The sequence below is a fragment of the Polypterus senegalus genome, chromosome 4, assembly GCF_016835505.1.
Source record: "Polypterus senegalus isolate Bchr_013 chromosome 4, ASM1683550v1, whole genome shotgun sequence".
NCBI classification, from domain to species: domain Eukaryota; kingdom Metazoa; phylum Chordata; class Cladistia; order Polypteriformes; family Polypteridae; genus Polypterus; species Polypterus senegalus.
Window position 1 is genome coordinate 19,730,578 of NC_053157.1, and position 24,586 is coordinate 19,755,163.

Below are 24,586 nucleotides of genomic sequence, written 5' to 3' on the forward strand. Positions count from 1 at the left end.
ACCTTTGGCAGCAATTACAGTCTCAAGTCTTTTTGAATATGATGCCACAAGCTTGGCACACCTATCCTTGGCCAGTTTCGCCCATTCCTCTTTGCAGCACCTCTCAAGCTCCATCAGGTTGGATGGGAAGCGTCGGTGCACAGCCATTTTAAGATCTCTCCAGAGATGTTCAATCGGATTCAAGTCAGGGCTCTGGCTGGGCCACTCAAGGACATTCACAGAGTTGTCCTGAAGCCACTCCTTTGATATCTTGGCTGTGTGCTTAGGGTCGTTGTACTGCAGAAAGATGAACCGTCGTCCTAGTCTGAGGTCAAGAGCGCTCTGGAGCAGGTTTTCATCCAGGATGTCTCTGCACATTGCTGCAGTCATCTTTCCCTTTATCCCGACTAGTCTCCCAGTTCCTGCCGCTGAAAAACATCCCCACAGCATGATGCTGCCACCACCATGCTTCACTGTAGGAATGGTATTGGCCTGGTGATGAGCGGTGCCTGGTTTCCTCCAAACGTGACGCCTGGCATTCACACCAAAGAGTTCAAGCTTTGTCTCATCAGACCAGAGAAGTTTGTTTCTCATGGTCCGAGAGTCCTTCAGGTGCCTTTTAGCAAACTCCTGGCAGGCTGCCATGTGCCTTTTACTAAGGAGTGGCTTCCGTCTGGCAACTCTACCATATAGGCCTGATTGGTGGATTGCTGCAGAGATGGCTGTCCTTTTGGAAGGTTATCCTCTCTCCACAGAGGACCTCTGGAGCTCTGACAGAGTGACCATCGGGTTCTTGTTCACCTCCCTGACTAAGGCCCTTCTCCCCCGATCGCTAAGTTTAGATGGCCGGCCAGCTCTAGGAAGAATCCTGGTGGTTTCGAACTTCTTCCACTTATGGATGATGGAGGCCACTGTGCTCATTGGGACCTTCAAAGCAGCAGAAGTTCTTCTGTAACCTTTCCCAAATTTGTGCCTCGAGACAATCCTGTCTCGGAGGTCTACAGACAATTCCTTTGACTTCATGCTTGGTTTGTGCTCTGATATGAACTGTCAACTGTGGGACCTTATATGGACAGGTGTGTGCCTTTCCAAATCATGTCCAATCAACTGAATTTACCACAGGTGGACTCCAGTTAAGCTGCAGAAACATCTCAAGAATGATTAGGGGAAACAGGATGCACCTGAGCTCAATTCTGAGCTTCATGGCAAAGGCTGTGAATACTTATGTACATGTGATTTCTCAGTTTTTTATTTTTAATAAATTTGCAAAAACCTCAAGTAAACTTTTTTCATGTTGTCATTATGGGGTGTTGTGTGTAGAATTCTGAGGAAAAAAATTAATTTAATCAATTTTGGAATAAGGCTGTAGCATAACAAAATGTGGAAAAAGTGATGCATTGTGAATACTTTCCGGATGCACTGTATTGTAAATAAATCCCATCCAAGTAAAATACAGTCACATTTGAATCACTATTGTATGCTGCCCTTTAAGATGAGGGTAGTTCATGAACATTTGCCAGTAATTGTGATCTGCAAGCCTCTAAATGTTCTGGAGTTTATGCCAAGTGTATTTCAGCTCCCCTCTCTTTGAGCTCACACCTCTTACACACACTACTGAGTTGCAGAAGCTGGACACCTTATGTCTGTTTTTAGTTTACATTTTTTTATTTTGTAAAGTATTTCTATATGAGCAGAGACACTAGATTTTTACACATGGATTTTGGTTTTGTAGACCACAGAATTTTTGAATACTAAAATCTTTCATTGTAATCCTTGGATTCTTGAGCTTTACCCTTTTACAGATGATGTCATATTAAATCATCCATCAGATTTATGCCCTTGATAATATGTCTGATGCATTTCATGATCAAGTATCTGGCTTTTCAGCCTGTGTGTGAAATATGTTACACTAAGTGATCACATCATTAAGTGATATCATTTTTTTGTAAAGTTTTGAGATTCTGAAATAACAGTTACAGAGAATTGAAAGTAAGGATTGATATTGTCAAAGTATTTGTTTGCCATGTACCTGTTAGTAAATTATATTAATTTTGAAAAGATAGAGAAAGTTTAACATGAAATGTATCTATTATCTGCTTAGGTGAAATATGATTTATGTTTACACTAATATTTTGGATACGTATACACTTTTTGTTTGTGCGTGTGTGTGTACAGTATGTATATATATATATATTATATATATATATATATATATATATAAAATACTAGCTGAACCCCGCCAGCAGTGGGGATACAGAATAGGAACGGAAAACGGTGAGAAAGGAATTCAGTATAACAAAGGCTTAGGAAACCACCATCGCAGTTTAACGAAAATAGCAAGGAGCGAAACCAATGCCAATGGTCGAGAGAGTACCTTCCTCTAGCAGGCTATGGAAAACATAGGCATATATAGATAGATGCCGCATTCACTGTGTTGCTCAGTTGACACGATAAGTCAGCGCGTCCACCCTATTGCGAGTGGTAAAAGTGCCATTTAAACTAATACAGGTAGACGTGGAAACCAGGTTTTCTAAGGAAAAAACAATAACGTTTTAAACAGTATCGTTTACATATAACAAATTTTGGAGAATCGTTTACGTGCAATTTTTTATATCCATTTATACACTTAATGCGTGTGTATCCCATGGTCTTAGAGTTGGTGGGCAGGGCTCTGTCTTGCGTGCGCTCTCTGTCTTGCTTGCCCTTAGTTAGAGTTGGCGGGCTGGGCTATGTGAGTTGGCGATCATGGCTCTCCATCTTGCGTGCGGTGTAAAGTCAACATGGCTCAGAGGTGCATGTGGACTTTTGCACAGACGAAAGCGACTGAGGCAGTATTTGGTGAGTTATTACGTGCATTGAAGTTGATGCTGGACTCGGGAGAACAGTTACAGTTGGCGTGCATGGCTCTGTCATGCGTATTCCATGACGCGGTTGGAGGGTTAGAGTTGGCGGGCGGGGCTCTGTCTTGCATGCCCTCAGTGTCTTGTTTGCGCTTAGTATCTTACGTGCCCTTAGTGAATTATATATATAGATATGTTTTTACACACACACACATATATATGTATATGTATGTATGTATATATATATATATATTTATATATATATATATATATATATATTAGAATATACATTATATATATTATTCAGTATTTTTTTTAGATAGATGTATTGATTAATAAGATATAGTACTTTATTTGTCCCAAGAGGGTAATGTATCTTTTTACAGAAACGCAATAAATATTATAACAAACAACAACCCCCCCCCCTCAAATCCACACAATAACTGCAAAAAAGAAGCAAACTTCTGACTTGTATAGAGTAGTCACAATGATTACTCTTCTATAAAGGCACATTGTTGTACGTGTGAAGCTGCATTTCTTGAAACTCTTGTGCTCAATAATTTCTTATCAGAAAGTCCTCAGTGCGAGTGTATCAGAGAGAGGATGTGCAGAATTGTCCATAATGGCACTTAGTTTTGTCTTCATTGTCTTCTCTCCTCAACTGCTTCCAGCCTGACGAGTGTGTAATTCTCCTCAATCAGCTTGTTGATTTGGTGGCCTCTCTTGAAGCAATGCTGCTGGCCTAGCACACCCCAACCATAGAAAATCACACTGCCCATCACAGAGCTTGAAGTACATGTAAAGGATGTCACTACCTACATGAAATTAATGTACTGTATTCTCCTAAGATAAGAGTCTGCCATGCCCTTTCTTTTATAATTCCTCTTTGTTATTAGATCATTCCAACTTGTAATTGATGCAGACCCCCAAGTACATGTAGCAGTACACCACCTCCACATCAACTTTCTGAATAGTGACCTGGCATAGAGGCTGCTTGGTGCGCCAAAAGTGAGTAAGCAGTTCCTTGGTCTGGCAGATGTTGAGTTGCGGACAATTCTTTTTGCACCAACAAAAAAAGAAATTTCTCAACTTAACTCCTATACTGAGTCTCATCCCTCTTGTCAGTACATGCCATAAGTACAGAATCATCATTGTTGCTCACATCCATATCATAGACATAGTCCTTGAGCCTTACATACTGTGGACTTTTGTTTATTAAGAAAAAAAAAGTTTACAGTTTGAAATGGTTGTATAGTTTACACTTTGAACTTATAATGGAGGAATGAAGCTATTTTAAGGTTAGTTAATTAACAGATGATGTGAAAAGGACACCATCTATATGTATTATATATCAGTAGGATCAGTTGGTTGTTAATGACTATAGTAAGATTATGAAATGAAATAAACAAGAGGTAAAGTAAGAGGACAGCTTGTCTCTTGTATAGCTACAGTAGATCCACCTTCTCTACAACATGAGCCATAGACCTTCATTTTTGAGTTTGATTATTCTAGTTCACAATCATGTAAGCTGGAGCCTTTCTGTGGCAGCTTTGGATAAAATCGGAGCCCAACTATGGCTGAGACATCTAAGCATCACAGTTTTTGCTCTCAGATATGCCTACACTCACTAATACTGGGCAAGTTTAGAAGTACTAATCAACCCAACATGCATCTTTGGAATTGGTCAAAAATGAAAGTATCTATCTATCTATCTAAATCATGAATACCTGTAGAAAAAAAAACACTCAAACACAAAAATATGCAGATTCACATAACATAGGTTTCTGCCTTAACTGGAATACTCTTATCCCGGTTTTGTGTGTTCATTTTAAATACACTCAGTGGCATTGAAAACATTGTCGTAGCTCATGGTTTGTTTGTTTGCAAGAAACCTGGGAGTTTTCTCCACTTCCTTTCCCACTTCACTCCCAATTCTTTCAATGACAACTCTTCTTCATATTTCTGAGCAGAGTAAATAAAAGTTGGGAAAGAATAAGCTTACTTTGTTTTAGACTCCCATGCTTTGCAGTTTGATAGTGCACTTAAATATTAATAGTGCTGTTTTAATTTGTATGGACTTTCCCCCATCCTTTCTTTCATTTCCAGTTCTCCTTTAAACCAATTCAGAGATGCATGAAGTCTACATTGTTTCCTGTTGGCATTGGGCGCAATGTAGCACTGAATCCAGGGTACCACGGCTTCACAGCTCACACTAACAAGCACCTAAACTCATACAGTAGATCCTGGCCTATTGTACACCTACCTGCACGTCTTTGAAATGTTAGAAAATTAGAGTACCCAGAGAGAATGGGAGAACATGCAAACTCCATACTGACAGTGAAATGACTTGTAACCCAGTTTCTTGCTGCTATGAGGCAGTGACACTGATCACTGCTCCGCGCTACCTCCCTTTGCCGAACATATTTAGACATTTTCACAAAAGCAGCCCTATCAAAAACATTATCCACTTACTTTGCCACTGTGGGCTTTTATCTGAGTGCTTGTGTAACCGAAAGCATAACTGCAGTTCTCCTTGGTTTGCAGATCAGACCCAAGAGTAATAAAAAGCCATTACAGAGCATAGTACTGTGTCCATAGGGTACACTTTTTGCAGGTGGGCAATGCCTAAGCTGTGGCAACTCTGTTCAAAGAGGAGTATGCTGTCAGTAATGGGTGATGTAGTAAATGGTCATTTTCTCAAATGTCGCTCAATAAATTAGTCACCTCCATTGTGATGCGATCCACAATCCAGAGCCTTCTGATCGATTGGACATCTCCCAAAGGGAGTTGCTGAGCTGGTCATTGGCATTTCAGATTTGGGGTAGCCAACTTCATAAAAGAACTTCATCCTCCTCAATCTGCTCAAGATGCTGAGAAGAGCCCACAAGTGCAGGACTATGTGTGCAGCTTCTGCTGGCCACATCGAAAGAGAGAGAGAGAGAGGACAAAAGTGAGAAGCAGACAGGGAGGGAGAGGCAGGGAAATCGACTAGCAATTACATCACTGGCACTGCGCTCCATTGTGCCAATGCAGCTTGGAAGCTCAAGTACTGGATTTGGGCTGCTCCACGTAGTGGCAATGGCGTGCGTATCCCGAAGCTGCTACGTGTGAAAATTCTTTTTCTTACATCCTCTCGTTCTCTGTGTGCATGCTTGTGTGGCTTTTTTCCATCACTTTTTCGAAAAGGAAGCTTTCTGTCTCTCCCTCTCTCTCTCTCTCTCTCTCTCTCTCTCTCCCTCCTTCTGGCTGCCCAGGAAATGGCTTTCCTTGTCCGTTGCTATGCCAACTGTCTGCAGCCGTGGTCCTGCTCTAAAGTAAGCATGATACTAAAAATTACTTTCGGAGGGCTAATAGTGGGGCTTTTTATGCATTACTTTTTAATCCACAAAAGATGCCAAATTGAATGTGTCTTTTTTTTTTTTTGCAATTATCATTTTAACAGTAGTTGAAAAAAGTGCCACAAGCACAAAAATAAGGAGGAGTTTAGAGAGGAGGACCAGGGGGGATTGTTAAGCAAAGTGTCAGTCACCGTTGTGCCGCTTGGATTAATTGTGGAAACTTGGGTAGCGAAGCGTATTGGAGCCAGTGGCGACTATTCACTCAGCAGTATTAGCAGGCAGGGAGGAGGTCCCTATTCACACGCTCTGCCCTGAATATTTGGTGGATAGAAATGAAACACAAGTATTAACAATGCCTGTCTCAATGCTAGGGGCTGGATCCTAATCTCAGACTAATCTAATACTGCATAGAGCCTTTTGAGGGAGCTTCTGCGTTGCATGTGTGTGTGTGTGTGTGTGTGTGCATGTGTGTGTGTGTGTGTGTGCGCGCGCGTGTGTGTGTGTGTGTGTGTGTATACGCTCTCTCGTCTGTGCCTATGTGTCTTGTCTGCTCGCTCGGTCAGCCATTTTAGCTTTTTAATTTGACTACTATTATTTTTTAATTAATTTCAGATCTCTTGTTAGAGGATTATAGTGTGCTTATAATGAGAAAGGAATCACCATGAGCTTGCTTTCTTCTGATGCTGCTGATCCTTGCTCGCATTGAATCATCAAGGCATTCGGAGCTCGATTGATGACAATTTTGTTCCGCTTGTGCATGACATTTGAAGCTGTCACCAGTGGAACTACAAGCTGCAGCCTTTTTTTATTTTTATTTTTTTCATTTTTACATTTTTTTTTTTATCCATGATCTTAGAGATTGACTTCAACCCGTTGTAAGGAATTGGGGCACCAAACCAGGATGTCTAAATTCACTCTGATGTATATTTTTTCATTATGAAACCATTAGCAATCACAGCCAGCCATGGAGTCAACGGGCAGCAAGATAAAAATCTTGTAAGTATTGAAATGCAGCTTATTTATGAGCCATTAATATAATGAGGTGTTGTAAAGTACTGTTTAATGGTTTGAAATTGATTTCTTTGCTCTGATGCATGGATAAATTAATGATGGCTGATCTAGGGGCCAGAGTGTCTGCCTATGCAATTTTCAGTAGATTTATCATGGCTGCTCAGCTTTGAGAAGTAAACAAGCAACAGCATTTTATCTCATCTTACTCAGACATATGGTTTTTGATTTATTATTTTTACAAGTATGTTTTATTGCCAGTATGTTACATTAGGTTTTGTTGACCAAAGACGAGGACAGCACTGCTTTGATACCATTAGACTGTTAACCAGTCCTCCTCTATTCTGTAATCTTTTAATGTTAACATAGTTGCAAATATTTTATGCATTCTGTTTAGTGCATACCCCCCAGCATCCCCCCGCCAACACATACATACACACTCTCTTGCACATTGTGGCCACATTTGTCAAAGGCAGACAGAACGTGGTGCAAATCTACCTTATGTGAAGTTGCTGCCCTTAGTGAGGGTTTAGTTTCAAAAGCCAGTCATGCTGCTCAGCCACAGGGTAAAGGATTGCCATTTATCACCACTTAAAGCAAAACGTCTGCTTTAGTCTCTAGTCTTTAGTACATTCTTACAGTTTTATATTACTTTATTTTTTTGTTAAATGCTTAGGTGAAAAAGGAGCAGGTGTAGCAATGTCCTGTGCATTGATTTGTGTTAATTCCATTTTATGGCTTTGTCTCTGGTGCAGATGTTGGAAACCAGGCACATGCACCTGTGTGAGCACGGAGCAGAAGGGCAGGTACCTGTGTGTCACCTGGTTGATCCTCTTTGTCAGCAGCAGCAGCTTAGTTTAATAACCATCTCTTGAGGCCAATCCAGAAACTGTAAATTCAGTAGACTGCAGGATTAGTGTAATTGTGAGAAAAAGAAATGGGTGTCATTTCTGTTAGGCACCGTAATTGTGCAAAATGAAGTAGGTGTTTTTTTTGGAATTTCTTCCAAGAGTTGTGTCCTTCAGGCCTGCTGTTATGTTCAATTTTTTGTTGCTGATGCTATATGTACTGTAGTGCAAAACGCTTAATTTAGTGCCAATTGTACTATGTTGCACTGGTAAGCCCCAGTGATGGAATTTTTATTTAAATTGATTTGCATTTGCAACACTTGAGAGATTTAATCTTTTGATCCATTGTAGTCGGCTGGGTGAAAGCAAAATCCCAAAATTAAAAATGGGTGATTCTTTGGGATCACATGAGGGTTCAGAAGTTTACATGGGCCAATAGCTTTGATTGTATTGTTAGTTTTTGTCTTTCCTACTCCCATTTTATTTTGACACACTTTGGCCTTTTTCCTTGTTGGCTAAAGTTACTGTGAGATTTAGCAGGCTAAACTTGCTGCTCAAGTAACACTTCTGCTTCACTTTAGTTGTCTTGCTCGTTAAGGTTTTGAACCCTTATGGCTTATTTTAGTCTTAAGCAGCTGTATTCTTGGTTTTTAAAGAGTAAAAATAATTTAAAAGAAATGCACAAATGTCCTTCAGCAGGATGAAAAATGATATGAGACTCTCATTGACTTGAGTATAAAAAGTGTATATGCTGTTAATTCTGCTATCTCACATTTTATATCAACTGACAACTCTAAATTAGGCTGGTACAAGTAATCTTGGCTGTGTTGGTTGTTGGATTGACACCCTATTTGTGGCTGGTTCCTGTCTTGTGTTCGATTCTCCTTGTGATTTGCAGTAGGTTCACACAAAGAATGGGTAAAGATTAATGTGCTAGCTGAATTATCCACTGTTACTCAAGAGAAAAGCAGTATACTTAACATGGAATTAAATGGTAAAATTAAAAAAAGCCTTTGTGAAATATGTCTTATTTTTGCAAAGCGTTTTTATTTTTTTTACAATTCCTGCTCCCAAGCTTGCTACACAAGGCTTTATCCATTTTTGGAAACTGCTTTTTTTCTTCACAGGGATTTGGGCATAGGGATTTTAACCTAGGAGATTCATGCAAAGGGTTCAAAATGAATCAGACCTGCCTTTTACAAGATGCAGACAAATAATACAACACATCCATACTCATACAAGTGATCTTTAGACCAATATCTGTAACTTTTTAAAGGAATACTACACCTAAAATGATTTTTTTTGTATGTTACTTACCCCATGTTTTGTAGTGATGACCGAGAAAAAATATTCATATTCTCACGAAGAATGAAGATAAAAAAGCCATTGATATAATACAAGCCAGTCGTGACCAATACAAACAATATGAAAAAAATTTCCCTGGGGGGAATCTCACATTATTTGTGTTTCATAATCCACATGTCAGATATCCAGCAATTTGCTCACAACACGCAAAATTCATAGGTAAGTATTATTAAATGAATGCTTCCAGAAAATTCACCATGTATCCTTTTGAATTGAAGAGAGGACTCTAGACCAGGGGTCCTCAATCCCGGTCCTGGAGGGCCACAGTGGCTGCAGATTTTTGATCCAACCCATTTGCTTAATAAGAAGCACTTGCTGCTCAAGTAACACTTCTGCTTCACTTTAGTTGTCTTGCTCGTTAAGGTTTTGAACCCTTATGGCTTATTTTAGTCTTAAGCAGCTGTATTTTTGGTTTTTAATTGCTCCTAATTAGCAACAACATGCAAATGACAAAAGAAACCAGCAGTTCTCCATTTAGCTTGTTTCCATTTTCATCTCTGTGTGCATTTATCAGACACTATTGGGTTTAATTAAATACTTGGAAGGAAAGTGAAGAGAAAAAAGTGAAGGTCTGAGAATTACTCGTCCATTTTATCCTTCAAACAATTTGAATAATCTCCTTAGAAAGGGGAAGAAAATCTAGGATATGAGAATTACCTGACATAGCAGAGTTAAAGCACTAACAAGCCATGCAATTAAATTACTGGCAAGAATTTCTTTCTAATTAAGCAACCGGGTTAAAATAAAAACCTGCAGCCACTGCGGCCCTCCAGGACTGTGATTGAGGACCCCTGCTCTAGACCAATGAATTAAGGGGAGAGGTGGATCTTCAATTTAAAAACAAGTCCTGTGTGATTAGTGTTTACTGCATTAAGATTAAAATGATTTCTTGGTCATCACTACAAAACACATTGCAGAAAATAACATAAAAAATATCATTGTTAGATGGGGTATTCCTTTAAGTGGCTGTCCTTAGATTTTATTCCTTAACTGTTGAATTCATAAATGAATGATACTTTTGTCAAGGAAAAAATGCAGATGCCAGTCCTGAATAGTACTAAAGTTATGTTTTTTATAAAAATCAAATCCTTTTTTCATTAATGCACATGAGGAACAGGCTTGAACATTTGGTATTTTGTATGAAGTTGTGGAAAGTTTAGTTTCCTTTCATTCGTCTTTCACTTAATTTGTTTTTATAAAATGGAAATGTGTTTTGTAAGGCCAACATACTGTTTTATTACTATTAATTTATTAGAAAATAACAACTAATTTGACTGGCATGGTGTCATAATGGTTAGCCCCAATCTCTGTGGAATTTGTATGTTCTTTCCTTGACTGCATGGGTCTTCCCCCCCCTACTCCCAAATTTTATTTTTTCTCTAATGCCCAAAGACACTGTTTTGTGTTAATTTACTTTTATAAATTTGTATACTGTCAGTGTGTGCATGAGTGACCATAGGTGGTTAATGTTTTGCACTCAATTTTGCTTTTTTGAACAGATTTGGCATTTTATCTGCACTAAACTGTCTGGCTCTGTGTGTGTGTGTGTGTGTGTGTGTGTGTGTGTGTGTGTGCGTGCAAAAGTGCATCCAGCCTTCCGAACAATCTGATTGGTCAGTTCGGTTTCGGTGGATGACACAATACTTTAGGGATGTGAAGTTCAATATCTGATTGTGACATTTTTTTGGATTTTTACAAAAAAAACAGAGTTGAATAGAGGATTTCAATGACAACAAAGCAATCAACTTACTGACCAGCATTAGGTTGCTAAATTATAATGTAATGCAACCCAACTCATTTTCAAAGACAGTACTGTATTTGCAAAGTTTCGAACAGTGTTTTCACAGTGGGTATTCTGGGACCCCCATCCACCAATTGTCAAAAATTGGACAAGGAATGAGCAAGGTACCCTGAAATGACAAAATCTGAGAAGCAGACTTTACAGGAACGGGATCAAGAGAGGAAGCGCCAGGCAAGAGAAGTTCACATACACAAGGATACTAAGGAAAGGCATAGGAGGAACAATGATGATTTATGTAGGGAAAGAGAGATTGAGACACATGAGGATACTAAGGTGAGGTGTAGGAAGAGCGATGAGGGTACACATAGGACAGAAGAGATTGAGGCCCACAAAGATACCAAGACATTACCATTAGAAAAGGTGAGCATATACAAATATCTCCCTCAGCCAGTGTTTGCAGACGGTCAGCTATGTGTAGCTCTATCAAAAGTCAAGGGAATTGAATATGTGAAGGTGATCATAGCTGCTGAAGAAAATAATACAAAAAACACAGTGTAAAGTGAGGCCTTGTAGAACAGGTTAGGGGATATGGTCATTTTGGTGTCTTTATGTTACAGTTATGCATTGAATAGTCTGATATAGAAGTATTCGTACATAGTGTATTTGATGACATTGTTCATGAAAGAATATACTGCAAAGAGAAAGTAAATAATTTTTTTTATTTAACCTTTTTAATAATTTGTTATTAACTAAATTAAATGTTTTTACTGAGTATCCATGGTAATCATTTAAAAACGTAATTATATTATATACAACATATACGTTTTTTACATACTGTATATCAATCATATCAAAAATATTTTAAAATTATTCTTTAACTTTGACAGGTAACCTTTGCTAGTGTCACAATAAATACATATGAAAAATACCCCTATTAGTCAAATCATTTAACATATTTTGTGAATTATTTTTTGCTTGGTAGACCCTTATTTATGTAACAAGCTTCCTTATGATTTGTGAGTTTAGATTTTGTCATCAGGTCGAATCGTCATCCTCTTAAAATCTCTCACATTGTTTTTTCTTTAAACAACAGAAGTTTTTAGACTCATTGTCTTCAGTTTAGTATGCTTAAGTTGATGATAAGATGCATAAGATGTGATTTGAAGTCGGGTACTTTTCATTGTTAATATATGTACCATAATACATTGCATTGACTTTTGGAATTTTCTGGAGTAATGAAAAATATATTCTAAGCCATAAAAATAAAAAGCAAATGTAACTCATGTTTCATAAAACCAAAACTATGGTCATTTGTGTATTTTTTTTCCATTATTCCATTAAATGTTCATTTATTCTTTTTCCCTCTTTACTGAAGGTTTGCAGCTTTCAATTAATATTTAAATATACCCTAGACAGGAACTACTTTTAAATTATTCTATGGGTGATTCTGAAACAATTGCTTGTTTAATCTCTTTACAGTACTTGAGCTCTGCAGTTTATACATTTATTGGTCTTTTTGCTTCTTAAAGATTCACAGTTGTGTTTTTTCCTAAACATACGCTGTATGTACATTTTCTTTGAGTCCTTTTTCTCAGTACAATGTATTTATGTTGTGTAATTTTTGAACATTAATAAATGTGTGATGAGAATAGCCCATTCAACCCAAAAAGCTTGTCCATTCTATTCATCTTGCTTGTCCAAAATAACATCAATTCCAGATTTGGAGGTCTGCTTCAGGGGTTCAGTGTATAAAAAATCTTTTTCAATTTAAACACTTCAATCATGTTTCCTCTTAATATCCATCTGCTTAAACTGTAAACGTTCAATTCCTGCAATCTTTTACCTCTTAGTCCTGGAATCAGCCTAACCACTCTCCTCTGGACACTCTCTTTAGTGCTGCTGTGCTATTTATAATATGGAGACCAAAACGATGCACAGTACTCAGGATGAGGCCTCAAAAGTATGTTAAATGACTTAAGCATGATATTCTCACATTGTGATATATAACTTAACATCTCGTGATATCAAGAAAGTTGATGAGATGTTATGTCACTTCTGTCTATTGTCTTGAAGTGGCTAGTGATGAGTTCACTTTGATTCTTAGATCCTTCTCGTTTGGTGCACTTTCAAGTTTCAAACCTCTGAATGTGCATTTAAATCTTAACAATTTTACTTTCTACACGTAGATGTAGTACTGTACATTTTCTTACTTTAAATTTCATTTGCAACAAACCTGCCCAAGACAGAGTATGCAACTCAAGTTCCTCAGTAACAATTTAGCTGCGTTCTACATCACCTCTCATTCCACTTACTTTGGTATATGTGCAAACTTAATCAACTTTTTGATTATATTCTTGTCCAGACTGTTTATGTCTATTAAAAGGAGTAGCAACCCTCTGGGGGTCCACTACTTTTAACATTATCTATTTCTGAAAAAGTTTCCCTTGCCATTACCCTTTGCGTCCTCTCTTTGAGCCATTTTTGCACCTACCTAAGTACTATGCAGTGAATGTCTTTAGACTTGTATTGGTCGCCACAGCAGCATGCTGAGAACATGGTAGGTAATGCTGTATCTGGACATCCTATTAACCTTATTAATTTGACATGTTAGAATTCAAAAGGTAAAGGCAACCTGAGCGAACAAACAGTGCATCTATCATAAAACCTTTTTAAACAATTTTAAGGTTATAGAGACCTAATATTGACTGCATATATCCAATAGAATTCCCAACTAATGCTTGTCTTTGAGCTGTGGTAGGAAAAAACAGGATAACAAGAGAATTTCTGTTATTACCACACAGACAGTGCAGGGATGAGATTTACTCACAGACTCAGGAGCCATTAGGAATAATCACTAACTGTGGCAGTGCTAAGTAAGCATAACACAAAATTTTGAATCTTAGTTTATCAGTTTCAAAAACAAAGCTACGTAAAGTAATACATCTGTGTGAAAATATGATTGTCCTGATATATACTTTCAATTGTTGCATTAATTTCAGCTATAGCCTAGTGCTTCATGTAATTGTAAGTTACTATGTTTCAGAGGAACATAATTATTCATGGAAATAAGATTTAAGGGTTTTTCTAGCTAGTTTTTAGTTATCCCTCACTTTTCCTGTTGGGTTAGAGATATATAGCCATTGATGAACAAACATCCAATCCAGAGTCGAATTCCTGACATCATTTGAATAATGCCCCCAGCCTCCCCTTGTCTCCGAATTGGATAAACCAATCTGGAAAATGAACATCTGTGTTGTAGCTTCATCAGACGTACAGATGGCCGAATATTTATATTGGGTACTTCAATGAGGCAGAATTTCTTCTCCTCAGCGAAAACTGAAGCTATGTTGCTTCTCCCAACAACTTAACTAACTACCACCCATGACAAATTGTTGTGTAGTCTTATGTTTGAATACATTTTTATGTTTTTATCAGACATTACAACAGCCATATAACCTCACAATTTCAAATTCTGCATTGACTATACTTGCACATGTCTTGAGGTGTACCGTACTGCAGTTTTGTCAAATCAGTGTTGCTCATAATGAGAAGCGTTTTCACTGAGGCTGGTTTGTTACAAATCTCATATTTTTTCGTTCCTGGGATTAAGAATGCTGACCTTAGCAGAGATGAGAATGACCCACAGGTCCCTGCAGTTGTTGATGACTTTCTGGTTGATTTTGATACCCCATTTTTGGATTTGTTTTAGCAAGATGGCAGTGTTTAGTTAGAAAGATTTATTGTTGCTGCTTATTTTGTTTTTCAGGTCTGTGTCTCTTCATTGTGATTTGGTACAGTTCCAAAACTTCAGCGATTAGTAGAATCATGATGGTGAATGCACAGTGTTTTTGGAGCCCTGAGATGTTGCATTTATCTTTGGTGTCTTTGCTCATGCTGGTCTCCATTATATATCACTAGGATTCAATGAAAGTCCAGATACGTTCAGGACACAGTGCTCTTCATTAGGGCTGTTCGATATAACGATATATATCGGATGACAATATGAAAACGTCTATCGCTGCACATTACGCTATCGTTTGTTTCGTGGTGTCGCAAAATAAACTGTTTACGGCAATATTTTTTTCATTGTTTTGATGGCCACCACGTGGATGCAGACACACTAGCATGGCTGATGAAGACGAGGCAACACCAGGTAGCTCCACACAGAAGGACCTTGTTCCTAAACGAGGGGCTACCTCTGTAGTATGGAGATGGTTTGGATTTGAAGAGTCTGACACGGACCAGAAAACGGTACTGTGCAAATTATGCTGCAAACCGATCGCTACCACAGACTCCAACACGACAAACCTCTTCTACCACCTCTGCAAAAAGCACGTGAGCGAGCATGCAGAGAGTTTACAACTGAGAAGCAGGCCACGTAGGATATTACAGTTGTAAAGGTACTATTTAAACGAGCATGTTAAAAGCTTGGAAGATTAATTGCTACCAAAACAATTTGCTTAAGGCATAATTTTCCCTGCAGCGTTTGCTGTCAGCGTTAATCTTGTTAAAATTACTGTAGCGTCTTCCAGACGTAATGACGATCCGAGACGGTCACTTGGTTAGTTCCCTCTTTATTAAACACAAACAAAAAATGGTTGCTGTTGGCCACAACCACGCCGAACAGACAGCAATCCAAAAACAAACTCTCTTAGCTAGGGGCGACAAGATCGCCGTCCACTCCTCCTTTTTCACAGCGCCCCCCCAACCCCCCTCGCCCGCCTCGGCTCCACCCCCCATCCCTCCGGAACCTCCTTTACCTTCCACTCTCTTACAGTCCATCAGAAATAACAGGGACAACAGAATAAATAACTGAGAGGGATGTAAATCACAGAACACAAACTGCAGAACAGAACTCTACAATAATGAACAGAACGCTACATTACGTTTACGCCACAACTGCATTAACACGGCAAATCTCCGTTAACGAGTTACCGTGGATCGCCCCGTTCTTGGGGCTGGACGGCATCAACACGTTAGCGCCGTCCAGTCCCACACACAGGGCGATCAGCTGTAACTAATTAATGGAGATTTGCCACACTACGATGTGCAAATTAACATTTTACTAGAATGTAGCCTAAAAAATATTATATTTAATATTATATATTTAATATATTTTTGTCGTAAGCTTTATTGCTGGTACAGTTTGAAGTACAATGTTTACATTTGGTTTTGACAGTTAATGTTAGACTTGTATTTATTTTGTTTAAAGGGTTTATTGGCCTTATATACTTTAGTTGTTAGTGCTTTGATCCTTTTATATTTAATATATGTTGTGAGAGTTATTGCTGCTACAGTTCACATTTTGTTTATGTCAGGCATTTTATATAGCAGTATTTTATATTGGGCCTTTAGTAATTTGTTTTTGAAAAGTGTTTTATATTTGATACATTAACATTTTATGTTTACATTCTAAGTCAAACATTTGCTCAAATGTTCTAAATAAAAGAACAGAAATAATTACAAGTTGAGTACTTCTCATTTTTATTTTTTTAATTTAAATGAAAAAAAAAGGAGTGGTCATTATATAAACTATTCACTGAATACAAAGTAAATGTACTATATCGTGATATCGGGATATGAAATGAAATATCGGGATATAAGATTTTGGTCATATCGCACAGCTCTACTCTTCATAATGTTTGGGACAAAAGAAACGTTTTTTGTAATGATTTCCCCCTCTGCTCCACAGTTTAAAATTACAAATCGAACAATTCAGATGTGAGTAAAGTGTGCATTGTAGACTTTCATTTAAGGGTATTTGCATTCATTCAGGGTAAATCAAAGAAAAATGTGTCTTTGTTCTAAACATTATGTAGAGCACTATAGTTTCTTTTACTTTAGAGCGATCCATGTTGTCTCCCTTCTAGTAGTTTGGTGTCTCATTTGTATCTTCCTAGTTAACAGGTAATTCTACTATATAAAGTAATTGCTGAATTAAGTTATGTTTATTTGCAAATTATTTCCTTGACCCCTTACTGATTAAATCCAATCTGGGATTTTATTACACATAATATTTGTAACGACTCTGTTTTAGAACCCATAAACACAGACCTCATTTTTACTTTTTCCCTTAAAAAATAATGTGTCAAGTATTTATTTAGTTCATTTGTCATTTCCTTCTTGCATTCAATGATTTTTCTGGTATGTCTCTTAGGCTTTGTAAATTGCATTTTATTGTCTTTTTACTTGACAAGTGATGTTTTGCTGTTTTAATTGCTTCCGTAGCAGTTGTGTCTGTTTCCCACCTACTTTATCAGGTGCCTTTGCGTCCCTAAAATCAGTTTCCAATATTAATTTTGTTATTTTAGTTTTCCCTTAAAAAAAAAATTGAATTTAGTGTTATTTTTGAAGTATGCTTTTATTCTTCCATAGAGACCATTGCTTTAGTGTTCTTTTGTTTGAAATGTATTTATTGTATGTTTTGGAATGCTGCCACCTGTTATGTTTTGCACAGTTTGATTTTTGTTTTCTTCTCTTCATGTTTGTTTTTTTTTTTTTTCCAAACATTATTTTACACATGACCATACAGTGATAACTTTGCCAAAGGATCAGTCATTTCAATTTCTTTTATTCAGTCCTAGATATTTGAACAAATGAAGTCTATACAGGCATTGCACCATGTTGAGTTCAAGATGAAGTGAATGAGGAAGCAGTCGTATTCTGTGATAATCATTTCAGTTTACTCATCTGTCCTTTGGGGATTTCCCATGCAATTTAAAAACGTTGCAGTCGCTCGTGATCTCCACATCATCTCCTTGGCATGTGCAGTACTGTCTGAGCTGACAGTATTCAGTGGCCTGAGGCAGTCAGTTGTTGACTTCATTTATGTCACCTTAACTCACAGTAATCACATATCATCTCAACTTCTGTGTTGATTTTTGTACAACAAAATATTTGTTTTTAGCATAAAGTACTATGCCTCCTCTTTTGCTATCTTATATATTTTCCTTGAAAGATTTTTAACCACTGATCTGGCCATCACATTTCTTGAACTGTAAGTGTGTCATTCAGAGGTTAATAATATCGCTTCTAGCTAATATATTTGGTTTGTAATGCTTATTGTGTTTAAGAATAGAAATTCTTCTCCAAGGTTTTGGCTTTCTCTAATGTAGTCTAGTTTAAATGTGTGTAATACACGTTCTTGTCAAGCTGTAGTGTCATTGGAAAAGAAAGTGTTTTTGGCAGATGGATTTCCAGTGTCTGTAACAAAAAGGAAAGTTTGTTTACTTCACAGCATGCTGACGCACCAGTGCATGGTGATTTTAACATAAATTGAGATTTCCTTCTTGATGCTTTAAGAATCCACCAACAATAAAAATAACTAATGTTATTTTAGTCTTAATGCTTATGTTAGTCAGTGGGAATTTCAAACTTGACAACTGCACTTGTTGAACTTGTCATCTGAACGTTTCATAGTAACACTCTGTGGATATCGCGGTGTATGTCAAATTTCATGACTGTTCAGCACAGTTTCAGAGTATTGGAAGCTTACTCTTTTTTTTTGACAGCCAGTAATGTTCTGCCTAAAAGAGCTTGGGTCGGTGTAAAACATTAACAGGTATGGTGAGCTTAGCCACAATCTACATCTTTTTTTTTTTTTGTTTTATTGTGGTACATAAAACATGAGATTTTAGACAGACAAGCCTCCGTTTTGTGTGTGAGGTTCAAAACACCCCCATTTCTTATTCCCTCTCAATGCATTTTAGTTCCCCGCAACTGCCCCAACTCACCAGGATTATCTAAATGAATTCTTCAACTGAGAATGACTAGAAAAGTCATCTAATGTGACATGGCCTTAAATTCTATAATATTTTTGACTTAGTCTTTTAGAATTAATTTTTTATACACAAACTAGCTGTGCTACCCATCTAAAATGGGTTGAAATCTGAGTAATCAACATAGGCCTCAAAGGTAGCTTTTGTTGTGCACTGTGTAATACATGAGTCTGTTATATGCTATTTGGTAATGGTATTCGTAAAAGCAGTGTTAATGTTTGTGATGTTTGTATTGGAATAGCAACCAGACAAACATACAGACACTTAATCCTTTTATTAAGATGGAAGATCTACCAAAAGCATGTCTTTTTTCTCCTAGTTTGTGAGTCTGTAAGCTGTAGTTTTTTAAGATTTCATTCTGTGTGTTTTTTCATTCTGCCATGTCATGTTGTGTGGCACAATGACAACTGTCAGATTCTTTATTAAACTATTTTCTGATCCCCACTTTTATTAATTTAGTCACTCTCATTCAGTTTTTTTTTAAGTAGGAAATTCATTCTCTAAGGCCAGCCCATGAATGATAACATGTTACAGTGACATTTTCTTTATTTCTCAATTTAGATCAACTGCCATCTTTGATGTCATTTGATGGTATAAAGTCTTGTGTTATGTTTTAAAAGAGCAAATCTGGAGCCACTGGGCCTTACTATCTAGCTGTTTGCTTTTTAATGCAAAGAATGTCAGTAACTGAATTTTACGTTTAGCTTGCCTGAGTATTTAATATTTTACATCTTACCATATGACAGATATTGCACTGGCTCATTTTGAATTCATGTTGTATACTGTGTGGACATATTGCCTAGCTTTTACTATTATTTTAGGGTTAGCATAGAGGTGCAGTGTTTGCATGTTGGTCTTGTTCACACCATGCCCTCAATTTCACCGTTAAATAACATTATTTTTATTCTAATTAAATTCAATATTTAACTCTGTTTCTATAGAATAGTCCCATTTATAATTCTCTACTTTGTTGTCTGTGCATGTGTTAGCTATATTTTTCCCATTCTCTAGTAGTCTTATTTTGCCTTCCTGTTAGCTGTGTTAAGTTCAGTCCCTGGAGGACAGCATGTTCTCCAGTTTCATCCTCACATCTGTGCACCCATTGTCTCTTGTAGTATTTAATATTTGCTGTTATCAGTCTGCTGAACACAATAGCGAGCTCCTCTGCTATCCCATCAGCTTTTTAACTTCCTGGTCATTTGATGCTGACAGCCATATAAACGTGTTTTGCCTGACTTGCTGAACCAGCAAACCCTTTTTATATTTTTTATAAACAATATTCATGCAGAAAATACAGTATATACTATAAGCTTTACCTTTCTATTACTGATTACAGAATGATGACAACATTCTATCACTTGTTGATTTAATGATGGTGAGCTGGTCGTTTCTCTTGCCTCCAGCCATTCATTCCATAAGATTACTTAGTCTGAATATGGCTAGATTTCTGGCCTATTCTGGCAACATCAGCGATAAACCAACTATTACTGGCTCAGCCACTGCAGCATTCTCACAATATACAGTGGATTCTGAATGTATTCAGACCCTCTTCACTTTGTGCACACTTTATTTTGTTGTAGATTTAATTTCAAATGCATGCATTTGCCCATTAATGTATACTCAGTAACCCATAATGATAAAGGGAAAACATGTTTTCAGAAAGTTTTGCAAATTTGCTGTGAATCAAAAACTGAAGTCTGATTTATAAAAGTATTCAGACCCTTTGCTGTGGCACTCCAAATTGTGGTCAGGTTCATCCTGTTTGCCTTAATAATCCTTGAGATGTGCCTAGAACTTGATTGGAGTCCATCTTTACCAAATTTATTAGATGTCAATTTGAAAGGCAGACACACTTGCTTATAAGGTCCTGCAATTTATACAGGCTCATTCCTTACAGCTTACTTACAAAAGTTGGGCAGGTTTCATTTCGAAATTCTACGTGTAATGGTCATAACTGGAACCTATTTTGCTCCATATACTGTAATGGACTTTAGCTCGATGGGCGGAGTTGCGTGTCAAATCATCACGCCTCTCACGTAATCACGTGAACTGACTGCGAACGCAGTACGTAGAAAACAAGGATGAGCTCCAAAGAGCGATGAAGAAAAACGCATACAAGCTTATTCATAAGTGCAGCTACTGTGGAAACAAAGCACGGTGTAAACCGTAAGTTTAAATTAAGTTTATGGACACGCTCCCGCTACCGTTTGTCATGCCTTCGTCGAATACTTTATTCGTGAGATACAAGTTTAATGAGAAGACACGAGGTATAAACGAGACTTTGGATCACTTTGTAACGGAGTTAAAATTGCTGTAGCGAGAAACTTTTAAGTGCCGGGTCTTAGCTAACATTAAATAAAGCCGTGGACGTCGCAACATCACACAAGAGAGCAACTCAGGTGAACTGACTGAACGCAGTATGAGTGATCACTTCCATGCATCAAACCTGTTCAAAAAACGCGTTACACAATTGACAAGGTAGGAAAAGAATATGCTCCGAGCTGAGCTCCACAGCAAATGCGGTCTTGCGGAAGCAACTTCGTCACGCTGCCACCAAATACTCACAGAAAAATCCACAAGTTAATACACACGCTGTCTCTAGAGTTTCTCCACACTCAATGTATTCCTCGCATCCCCATTATACCCTCTGATCTCCCATTTCAATTCAAATGCCTCCAATTTCCAGGAAGGCTCTGCTTCGCGATGACAAGTAATAAGTCTCAGGGACACACCCTACAAAAGGTTGCCATTGATTTCAGGCAAGATTGCTTTTCTCCTGGACAACTATACGTTGCATTCTCAAGAGTGAGCTTGCGCAGCTTCGTCATATTACAACCAGAGTGCTGAACTGACAACGTGCTATATAAAGATCTATAACAATCGTAATAAACAAACAATAAAACAGCGGAGAACCCGTGGATTAAATAAAAAGGGAGCTTCCTTGGCGAACCAAGGAAAAAGGATGGCCTTATATGTCGTTCGTTTATAAAACAGCGGAGAAGCTGTGTAAAGGCTGCTTCACAAAAAACCAGTGGAGCATCTTATATAAGCAGGTAGTCAGCTAAAGAAGGGAATCAATAAATATCTATAATTGTAATAAACGAACAAAAAATAGCGTACAAGCCGTGGATTAAATAAAGAAAATGGGTACCTGAACAGTAAAGTAAGTCTCAAATAGCTACACAATAACTATAGCAATCGTAATAAACGAACATTAAAAACAGTACAGAACCGCGAAGCAAGGAGAAATGACGGCCTTTCCCATTTCAATTCAAATGCCTCAAATTTCCAGTAAGGCTCTGCTTTGTGATGACAATTAATAAGTCTCATGGACAGACCCTACAAAAGGTTGCCATTGATTTGAGGCAACATTGCTTTTCTCCTGGACAAAACTATACGTCGCATTCTCAAAAGAAATCTCAATGCACAGCTTGGTCATATTACAACTGGAGTACTGAACTGACAACGTGGTACACAAAGAGATCCTTAACAGATAGTTATTGGTATATTTTCTCTCAGTTTAAAAAGGTTTTCTTTTCTTCTTAATACAAATTTAAAAGCAGTACTTCGTCGCTGCGAATCGCAGGGGTTTTTCTATGTACAGTATATATATATATATATATATATGTATGTATGTATGTATGTGTGTGTGTGTGTGTGTGTGTGTATATATGTGTGTGTGTGTGTGTATATATGTGTGTATGTGTGTATATGTATGTGTGTGTGTGTGTGTGTATATATATATATATATATATATATAATATATGTATGTATGTGTATATATATAAAATGTATGTATGTATATGTGTGTGTGTTTGTATGTGTGTATATGTATGTGTATATATACTGTATGTGGATGTGTGTGTGTATATATATATATATATATATATATATATATACTGCTCAAAAGAATTAAAGGAACACTTTTTAATCAGAGTATAGCATAAAGTCAATGAAACTTATGGGATATTAATCTGGTCAGTTAAGTAGCAGAGGGGTTGTTAATCAGTTTCAGCTGCTGTGGTGTTAATGAAATTAACAACAGATGCACTAGAGGGCAGCAATGAGATGACCCCCAAAACAGGAATGGTTTAACAGGTGGAGGCCACTGACATTTTTCCCTCCTCATCTTTTCTGACTGTTTCTTCACTAGTTTTGCATTTGGCTACAGTCAGTGTCACTACTGGTAGCATGAGGCGATACCAGGACCCTACAGAGGTTGCACAGGTAGTCCAACTTCTGCAGGATGGCACATCAATACGTGTCATTGCCAGAAGGTTTGCTGTGTCTCCCTGCACAGTCACAAGGGCATGGAGGAGATTCTAGGAGACAAGCAGTTACTCTAGGAGAGCTGGAGAGGGCCATAGAAGGTCCATAACCCATCAGCAGGACCAGTATCTGCTCCTTTGGGCAAAGAGGAACAGGATGAGCACTGCCAGAGCCCTACAAAATGACCTCCAGCAGGCCACTGGTGTGAATGTCTCTGACCAAACAACCAGAAAGACTTCATGAGGGTGACCCAAGGGCGCCATGTCCTCTAATGGGCCCTGAGCTCACTGCCCAGCAGCATGCAGCTCGATTGGCATTCGCCATAGAATACCAGAATTGGCAGATGCACCACTGGTGCCCTGTGCTTTTTACAGATGAGAGCAGGTTCACCCTGAGCATGTGACAGAAGTGAAAGGGTCTGGAGAAGCCATGGAGAACATTATGCTGCCTGTAACATCATTCAGCATGAGCAGTTTGGTGGTGGGTTAATGATTGTCTGGGGAGGCATATCCATGGAGGGTCACACAGACCGCTACAGGCTTGACAAAGGCACCTTGGCTGCCATTAGGTATCAGGATGAAATCCTTGGACCCATTGTCAGACCCTATGCTGGTACAGTGGCTCCTGGTGCACAACAATTCCTGGCCTCATGTGGTGAGAGTATGCAGGCAGTTCCTGGAGGATGAAAGAATTGATACCATTGACTGGCCACCACACTTTCCTGACCTAAATCCAATAGAACACAACTGGGACATTATGTTTTGGTCCATCCAATGCCACCAGGTTGCACCTCAGACTGTCCAGGAGCTCAGTGATGCCCTGGTCCAGATCTGGGAGGAGATCCCCCACAACGCCATCTGTCATCTCATTAGAAGCATGCACCGATGTTGTCAGGCATGTATACAAGAACACAGGGGCCATACAAAGTGCTGCGTACAATTTTGAGTTGCTGCAATTAAATTTTGGCAAAATGGACTAGCCTGCCACATAAATTTTTCACTCTGATTTTTGGGGCATCTTTGAATTCAGGGCTCTGTAGGTTGATCATTTTCATTACCATCAAACGATGTGGCATCCTTTCGTTCCTAACACATTACCCAGTCTATATCAGTATAGATATCCAGGAGGATTTCTTTTCCCATTGAGATCTGATGTGTTTTCAAAGTGTTCCTTTAATTTGTTTGAGCAGTTTATATATATATATATATATATAGATATATATATAGATATATATATGTGATATATGTAGATATAGATATGTGTATATGTAGATATGTATATATGTTTATGTGTGTGTGTGTGTGTATATATATATATATATATATATATATATATATATATATGACAGCAACACTTATAACAGTGACAAAACAATTACATTGACAATCATGTTACATTATTTTTTCCTTTTCTTTTTCTT

General features: G+C 37.9%; 1 protein-coding gene across 10 annotated transcripts in view; it reads left to right on the forward strand.

The window, feature by feature from the left end:
• The window catches only part of rapgef2 (Rap guanine nucleotide exchange factor (GEF) 2), a 388,985-nt gene that overhangs the window by 266,626 nt on the left and 97,773 nt on the right, over positions 1-24,586 (forward strand). The window contains exon 1 of one of the 10 annotated variants that reach the window (XM_039750327.1): positions 7,052-7,153. The exons of the other annotated variants lie outside the window; for them this stretch is intronic. Coding sequence (XP_039606261.1) covers positions 7,094-7,153 — 60 coding nt within the window. The 5' untranslated portion in view covers positions 7,052-7,093. Of the gene's footprint in view, positions 1-7,051; positions 7,154-24,586 lie in introns of those variants that run through there. 10 annotated transcript variants of the gene reach the window in all.